This window comes from Helianthus annuus, chromosome 5, assembly GCF_002127325.2.
Source record: "Helianthus annuus cultivar XRQ/B chromosome 5, HanXRQr2.0-SUNRISE, whole genome shotgun sequence".
Classification (NCBI taxonomy): domain Eukaryota; kingdom Viridiplantae; phylum Streptophyta; class Magnoliopsida; order Asterales; family Asteraceae; genus Helianthus; species Helianthus annuus.
The window spans coordinates 171,648,270-171,657,533 of NC_035437.2; the positions used below are offsets into that span (position 1 = coordinate 171,648,270).

The 9,264-nt window shown below is 39.4% G+C and overlaps 1 protein-coding gene across 1 annotated transcript; it reads right to left on the reverse strand.

The window, feature by feature from the left end:
- Nucleotides 1-1,308: 1,308 nt before the first annotated feature.
- Nucleotides 1,309-2,469, reverse strand: LOC110944096 (uncharacterized mitochondrial protein AtMg00810-like). The gene has a single exon (XM_022185811.1). The coding sequence runs from the start codon at nucleotides 2,467-2,469 to the stop codon at nucleotides 1,309-1,311; it is 1,161 nt and encodes a 386-aa protein (XP_022041503.1).
- Nucleotides 2,470-9,264: the final 6,795 nt, after the last annotated feature.

The following is a 9,264-nucleotide window of genomic DNA, read 5'->3' on the forward strand; positions in this document are numbered from 1 at the left end:
ATCGTATCAATGGATGAAACAAAAGGCAAAGTTGCGGCTGGATTCGTGGGAAAAGTGGATGTATTTTACATGGTGAATGGTAGTTAATTATAGCTCTAGTTTACTCTCTGTGTTTTTTATTATGGCTGTAGACATTTGGTATCATAGTACCTTGCTATGATTCCTGTTGGTTTGTTGAGAAATAAAAGTTTCGTGTTGCTATTCAAAAAAAAAAAAAAGACGTGATAATATATTCATTCATTCAATATCTACAAAACCAAAAGTCGGCGGCAATAGGTCTTGGATTCCACCGGTGGAAAAAGGCGGTTGAGCTTTCTATTTTTATTTTTATTTTTTATTTATTTATTTATTTATTTTTTTTTTTGCTATTTGCCTTCTGTTCAAAGTTACGATATTGTCCCTGCTAAAAAAATACAGTTTTGCCATCGCTTTAGCTTTTGGCAAATTACGATTTTCTAGCCAAAAAATACAATTTTACCACAGTTCAAAATTACAGAATTGCCATCGTTTTAGTTATTTTTTTAAATCCCCATTGGCCCGTGTATGATACGATTTTACCCCAGTTAAAATTTATGAATTTGCCCATGTTCAAAGTTACGATTTTGCCCCTGCTTAAAATATAACAGTATCGACATCACTTTAGCTTTTGATAAATTACGATTTTAGCCCAGCCAAAAATTACAATTTCTCCCCTACCTCAAAATTACGGTATTGTCATTGTTTTAGTTTTTTTAGCAAAACTATAGAAGTGTTTTGTTTTAATTGGTTGACTCGATTTAATATTTTTTCATGCTAAGCGGCTGCCTAACACTCGCTCATTAGTCCAGAGAAATTACAGTTTTGCCCCGACCTCAAAATTACAGTCTTGTCATCGATTTCGTTTTTTTTTCTAGCAAAGCTATGGTATTGTTTTTTTAATTGTTTTAGAAATATTCGGCCTAACGCCCCGCAACGCGGGCGGGGCATCAAATAGTTGTAAACAAAATAAATTTTTATGTGAACAGTAAATTATGAAAGTAATATGTATGTATTTAAATAAAAGGATGTAGCTTATATGCAAATGGACCAAACAAATGTGGTTTTAACGATATACTTTACATCTAAAATTAGATATGTGACAATATCATGTACTCATGTTCACTACATCCACTCTTAAATAAAAATTATTATATATATTAGGATTGAAACCTTGCCTCCTTCATTCACAATGAATCGTATATATACATGTATACATGATATCCTATTCTAATCAATAGATTGACACAATCCCATAGGATATTTACATTCCAAATATATATCTATATTCTGTTACACCCCCGCAGTCGAAGCTAGAGGAGGCCGAATGCTGAGACTAGACCGAAAATCATCAAATAGTATCCGAGGCAAGCCTTTGGTGAAGATGTCAGCAATCTGAAATCTGGAGGGAACATGTAAGACACGGACCTGACCACGCTTAACAAGTTCACGAACAAAATGTATGTCTAGCTCAATATGCTTAGTACGCTGATGCTGAACTGGATTCCCCGAAAGATACACAGCGCTGATGTTGTCACAAAAAACAATACCTGCCTTACGCATGGGTTTGTGAAGATCCAGAAGAAGATTGCGAAGCCAAGATAATTCAGCAACTACATTTGCAACACCCCTATATTCAGCTTCAGCGCTAGATCGAGAAACAACCGCTTGACGTTTGGATGACCACGACAATAAATTAGAACCAAGATAAACACAGTACCCGGATGTAGATCTGCGTGTGTCAGGACACCCGGCCCAGTCAGCATCTGTGTATGCACGAAGAGAAAAATCACCAATGGAGCCCAAAGTAAGACCAAAGGAGGCCGTGCCCTTTAAGTAGCGGATGATACGTTTGAGTGCATTCGAGTGATCAATACGAGGTGAATGCGTGTACATACACACTTGCTGAACCGCATAACTAATGTCAGGTCTGGTGAATGTCAAATATTGAAGTGCACCTGCCAAACTACGATACTGAGTTGGATTATCAAACTCTGGACTAGACGTGGCACTCAGTTTCGGATTGCAATCAACTGGCGTGGCAACCGGGTTACAAGAAGACATACCGGCCCGTTCAATAATGTCAGTTGCATATTGTTGTTGCGAGAGGAACATAGTATTGGCCTTTCTAGTGACTTGAACCCCAAGAAAATGACTAAGACGGCCAAGATCTTTCATGGCAAATTCGTCACCTAAACGACGCATAAGATGATCCCGAAGCTGATCTGTAGACGTCGTAAGAATAATGTCGTCAACATATATAAGAAGATAAGCAACAGTAGTACCATGATGATAAACGAACAGAGAGTGATCAGAACGAGTCTGTCGAAACCCAATAGAGAGAACAAAATCAGTAAACCGTTGGTACCATGCTCGTGGTGCTTGTTTCAAGCCATAAAGAGACTTGTTGAGACGACAGACATAATCCGGAAAGTGTTGATGCCGAAAACCCATAGTGTCACGGCCCCCGACCAGGTTTTACCCGTTTCAGGAGCCGCGGGACAGAAATCCCGTGATATTTATTTATGTGATTTTAGCAGCGGAATTTTATCATCAGGATCGTTTTAAAGCTAAAAACTTTTCCCGATTATTTTATTTCACAATTGGGGATAAAACCCCGATAATTTACAATAACAAGATTTTACTGAGAAATCTTTATTTTTACAAAACATATTTCTTTATTTTATAATGAGCCACTATCTTAAGCTTGAAATGCTCCCCAGCACTTTTCCTGAATTACAATAGATCACCTGAAACATGTTTGAAAAAGGTTTTGTCAGCGGGAAATACTGAGTGAATCATTCAGTTTATTGAAATGACTCGTTTATTATAATTTACAGTATTAAGAGTTTTTACATATGTTTCTGATATCTACCAACTACCCACAGTATTTGTCACTCGACCGGATCTGTGACTGTGGTCATATCACCATTGGCTGCCCCAATGAATGACGTATATCACTTAATTTTAGGTTCGCCCACCTAATGTGATTAAAACAGTAGTAATGTGCACAATACCCCACATACTGGCTGTAATTTGGTGATTACATAAACTTAATCACTGTAATTTATAATTCTGAAAATAATTTGGAGTATTATAAAACAGTTGATAAAAAGAGAATGACTCACATTGTAGATTTAATACGGACAGAATATGGATTAGCCTTGTTAACCTAATTTAAATAACAGTGCACACAAAACCGGGTTAGTAATCAATACAGCATTTACGATAACTCACGAGATCAAATTCTCACAACGAACGACAAAGTGCGATACTTAAACATCCATCGATTTAACGACGAACGACAAAGTATCACCCTAATGTGGGCGGCACTTAAACATCCATTGGATATATTGATCAGTCGGAAAATGAATCGTAATAGCGATCGAGTTATTACCCTGTTTTGCGGCAGCACTTCGTGATCGTGTGTGTATTTATAGTATTTCGACTATATCTCAGCGAACATTTAGAATTTTAACGTCGAAGTAAGCAATCTGATTCAATCCCAGACCCCCCTATATATACCCGAATTTGGTACCTCCCGCGTGTCCCGGGAGATGTCTCTGGTCCTGTCGCGACTCGCCTGGGGTAGCAATCTACCCTAGGGTAGCCTTGTGTCCCAGTTAGGCTTGCTGACTTTACAATTTTCTCAATTTCTACCGTGACAACGAAAATTGTTGATAATTATCAACTAGGGTTTATCCCCCCTGAGTTTTAGGGGCCCTGATCCTAATTCCAATTGTTCTGAAATTTTTAGGGTTAGTGTAGAATTACTTGGGTTTCTCAATTAGGGTTTCCCGTATTGAGTAATTATCATTCTAATTACGGATTTTAATGAGAGTTGTTACACATAGGCTGATACATATAAACTGTCTCATGTAAATTACCGTGCAAAAATGCATTTGTAATATCCAACTGATGAATCTTCCATGATTGAGACAATGCAATCGATAACACAGTACGAATAGTGGCCGGTTTAACAACCGGGCTAAAAGTTTCCCCAAAATCCACCCCAATTTGTTGATTACTCCCATCACAAACCAAACGTGCTTTGTACCGTTCTAATGTACCATCGGACTTATATTTATGACGAAATAACCACAAACTGCGTAGCACATTCATGTTAGGTTGGCGGGGGACAAGTTCCCACGTCTTATTTTTAATAAGGGCATTAAACTCAAGGTCATGGCATTAAACCATTCCGGAACGGACAAGGCATCTTTTGGAGTTTTGGTTAAAGAGACAACGGGCGTAGCAAGGAGATTAAGGAAGCGATGTGGTTTGGATATACCATCCATGGCGCGAGTACGCATAGTGCGGGTAGAAGATTGAGGTGGATCATGAGTAGTTTGAGATGAGACGGGTATGTTGGAAGGGTGGGTAGAGGAGGTTGAGTGAACAGTACGAACCGGTTGGATGGTGGGATCAGAATGGGCCGATTGGGGTGAATGAGTGGGCTGAGGGGATTGAACGGGTGAAGGTTGGTTAAGATGTTGTGGGCCGATAGGTAAGCTGGTAGAAATAGGTGAAGTTGGGCTGAGAGTATTAGGTGAAGATTGTGGGCCGATGGGTGAGCTGGTAGGAATGGGTAACAGTGGGCCTGTATTGTTATGTGAAGGTGAAGAGGAATGTGAGGTTAGTGGGCCGAGAGGAGAAATAGTTGGGCTAGTGGGGCCGATAGGTTGTAAGTGGGGTGGGCTAGAAGGTGGGTTTAGTGTAGGTAATGTGGTGGTGGAAGGAACAGTGGACCAAACGAGGGGGTGAACCGAGGACTCAAGGAAATTATAAGAACGAAGGTCGGTAGGCGAACGATCGGTAAACGGGAATGTAGTTTCATCAAAAATCACATGGCGACTAATGATGATTTTGTGTGTGGCTAAGTCAAGGCATTTGTAACCACGATGGTTTGATGGATACCCGAGAAAAACACATGGCATAGATCGATACTCCAATTTATGAATAGTCGTGGAGGGTATAAGGGGGAAGTACAAACACCCAAAAATGCGTAGGTGATCATACGTTGGACGAGTGAGATAAAGACGTTGAGTGGGAGATTGATAATGTAAAAGTTTGCTAGGAAGGATATTGAGAAGGTATGTGGCAACTTCCAAGGCATGATGCCAATAGGTATTAGGAAGAGATGCTTGAGCTAAAATAGTACGAATAAGGTTATTAATGGTGCGGATCTTGCGTTCCGCTTTACCATTTTGAGATGACGTGTGCGGGCACGAGAAATGAAATTTCATGCCATGTTGATTACAAAATTGGTGAAAGGAAGAATTGGCATATTCGCGGCCATTATCACATTGAAATTGTTTAATTTTAAGGTTAAATTGGGTATTGATGAGATTTGCAAAAGTGGTGAATGTAGAAAAAACTTGGGATTTGTTAGCAAGCGGGTAAGTCCATAAAAAATTACTATAATCATCAATGAACAAAATATAATATCGATGACCCCCACAACTGAGAATTGGAGACGTCCAAAGATCACTATGAATAATATCAAATGGCATAAACGTAGTATTATACGAATCAATAAAAGGTAATCGAATTTGTTTCCCAAAAACACATGACTGACAAAATTTGGGTTTCATAGTACTACAATGAATAAATTGAGATTGTTTTAAAGACTGAAGTAAATTTGATCCTGGGTGACCGAGACGTTGATGTCATATGTCTTGAGAGATAGTTGCAAAAGTGGATGGTGTGGTAAACTTGGTAATATGTGTAGGATCAAGGGTGTAGAGATCCCCCGGACTATTGCATCGTAGGATAGGGGTCCGGGTCTTGAGGTCCTTCACAATAAAACCAAACGGATCAAATTCAATGGAAACATGATTATCAGTAGTAAATCGACGGACATAAATCAAGTTTTTAATAAGTGAGGGAGCATATAAGACGTGATTTAATTTAAACGGTGGAAAAGGTGGTTTAAGAGTTTGATTGCCCTGTCCAAGAACCGGAATAGTGTTACCATTACCCACAAGTATATTTTTAAAAATGCCATTATTAAAAAAAGAGGAGAAATTGTCAGGGAGAGATGTCATGTTCGAGGTCGCACCTGTATCCATAGTGTAAATTGGTTGGTCTACTTCAGTGGGTGGATAACTCGCTGCGTATGATTGTGCCAGGCGTGGACCAAGAATACCTGCACTGTTGTTGTTAGACCGTGATGGAGTCGTAGGATAGGGACATGGCGGCACATGTGCCCAAGGAGCGAAGTTTTGAGATGGGCCGGCCCATGGATTAAAACCGAACGGCCATTGTGGGTAATCGGGTGGGACCTGAGCCTGCTGAGAAGAGTTACCACGACCCCGACCGGCGGAGCCACCACGTCCGCGGCCACGGCCGCGACCGCATCCACGAGTAGAATTATCACGGCCCGAATCATTCCGATTGTCATAGCGAGTAGCAGCGGTCCTATTTTCATACGTGTCCGATGAAGAAGAAGCACGAGTATCCGGGGTTGCGACAAGGGCAGTACCGGCGGCATGAGCCGCGCTACGAACTTGATTAACCTTGCGTGTCTCCGCCATGCACAGCCTAGAGCGTGTTTCATAGAAATCTGGCAAGGGAGAGGTTTGTTGGATAATTGTGGCGGTACTCTCATATTGCTCCGAAAACCCCATAAGGAGTTGCAAGACCAATTGTTCTTCGGTAATGGAGAACCAACATTAGTAAGTTGGTCGTATATGACCTTAAGAGCTTGGCAGTAAGCCGTCATGGAAGAAAATTGCTCGAGACGGGTATTAGCAAACTTGTTGTTGAGGTAGATAGTACGTGTGGCCTTGTTGTCTTGAAAAATATTCGCGAGAGCTGTCCAAGCCGCATGAGCATTAGTATTGGGCTTCAAGATAGTGTGAAGAAGGTCGGTGGAAATCGTGCCATAAATCCACTGTAAGACAATGGAGTCAAGGCGTTCCCACGATGGAGAGGCAGTGACCTTGTCCTTTGCTTGATCCTTGTCGGCTGAGGAAGAAGCATCAGGAGCTTTCTTGGGCTGAAGGTGATCATAGACATCATAGGAGATGCAATGTATTTTGAATAATTCGGACCAAGCCGTGTAATGCCCGGTTTCAATATCAAGGGTTATGGGGATAAGAGCTTTGATGTTAGATACTGTAACAGCAGGGTGAAGGGGAGTCGACATGATGAGGTCGATGAAGGAGGGCAAGAAAAGCAGCGTTGCGCAGAGAAAGAAGAAGGGAGGCCGATTAGGGTTAGGATCGATTAGGGTTGCTAATGGTTTGATACCATATTAGGATTGAAACCTTGCCTCCTTCATTCACAATGAATCGTATATATACATGCATACATGATATCCTATTCTAATCAATAGATTGACACAATCCCATAGGATATTTACATTCCAAATATATATCTATATTCTGTTAATATATACTATGGAGTTAAAATAGAAAATAAAAGAATTGAAATGATAAATTAGCTTTTGTTATTATTTAGTGATTTTACCAAGGACAAGACCAAGATGAGTTAACTGAATAGACTCGGCCCTACAAGCTATATATTGGGGCGGTTAAATCTACCTTTAAAAATAAGACCATTCCCATACCGTCCCTTTTGGGCTGCGTCGCATCTCCAGTGTCACACCCCAACCGATGGCGGAAACATCGGGATGAGACGAAGTGTGTATAGATTGCTAGAGACGTCATAACACTATGCGACAATATTTAATTAAATTCAAATTTCATTTCAAAACTAAATTGTCATACAAGATTCAAATAAAGATAACAACATAGTTTCAAATTGTAACATAACAACAAAAGATAGATTAATCTAGGTGTGTATCTAGTCCACCCTAAATCTTGTTTCGTCTTGCATATCATCTCAATAATTAACCTGCAACATGTATTAAAATAGAGTTCAATGCAAAAGCAAAGGCGAGTATACAAGTTTGACTACATAGCATAATAGAATAAAACTCATATCCAACATGTTACTTAGTGAATAAATTTATAGCAATGCAATTTTTGGCGTACAATATGATCAAACCCATGAATACAACGCATAAAAATAGCCTAATCCCAATCGTTCAGCGGGGTGGTAATGTTTAACTTAACAATACCCAATTAGAATAGCGGGCGGGGCGTTAATCCTATAGCGCTATAATTGTTAAGGTGGGCTAGCAAAGTTAATGAGCATATAACGTTCCAAATCGTTCATAGAGCATACAAGCATAGCAAATATTCATAATAGTTTCATGTCACGTTCATAGATAGAGTATGTTTTGTTTAAGCATAAAAGTTGTTTTGAATAGGTATACATGTTGCATCCCAAAGTGTAAAGGGGAAAAAGGGATCGAGTATACTCACGGTTTACAAGTCTTGACTTGGAAGTTCCGAGAGTAAGTTTGGTGGATGATTTAGCTTGGAGCACCTAGTCCTTCTACACGAGGAAACGTAGGTGTGTGAGTTTGGCGTTTACGGAAGATTAAGAATATGGAAATAACTTAGTATAACGAAAGTATATGTGTATGTGAAAATAATCATCTAAAAGACTTTATAACCATCATATGACACTAGGTAACCAATATGGTTATTTAATGTTTTTCATGGGTAGTGAACCCATTAGAATCATATTAAGGTTTAGGTCTTGGATGATATTCTACTTCTTTAACATGTAAACACAAGTTTAACGTCAAAGGTTCGAATGAGTATATGCTTATACTTAGGCTAAATATTACATATTATTTAGGTCCAATATGTCAAGTAGGAGGTAGAAGATTAAATCTCCATTTAGGCACCTCTTAGTTACAAGGATGTCATGTATGGGGTAGAAAGTCTAAGCTTCCATTTAGGCACCCCTTTGAAGTTCACCACTTCTCTTGATGTAAAGACAACCAAGGAGGGTCACGAACTAAGGTTTATACGAGTATGTAAGATAAGCTAACTTAATAGAAATCATCAAATCATGTGAGGATTGTATGTTTGGACAATCCAAGTTGTTCCATAATCACTCATGTATCAAAGTCTAAGTTTGACATGACTTGTGGGTTAAAACCCTAATCAAAACACCAAGTTTATGAGGTTTAATCCTCTGATTTTGAGTGTCTCAACCATGTTTTTAAGCTTACCCAACCATAGGAGAGGTTGTAAGCATTAGGACATTGGTGTGAGATGTGTTAGACACAAGTTGGATAAGAAATAACAAGTTGTTGATTAATAATAAACAAAACAGAAAGTTTCAGTCCATTTTAGGGCAAATCCAAACATGATTCTTCCAAGGAAA

Bases quoted from the DNA above. Each gene is read 5' to 3' on its own strand.
- LOC110944096 (XM_022185811.1), bottom strand. From the start codon at position 2,469: ATGGGTTTTCGGCATCAACACTTTCCGGATTATGTCTGTCGTCTCAAC.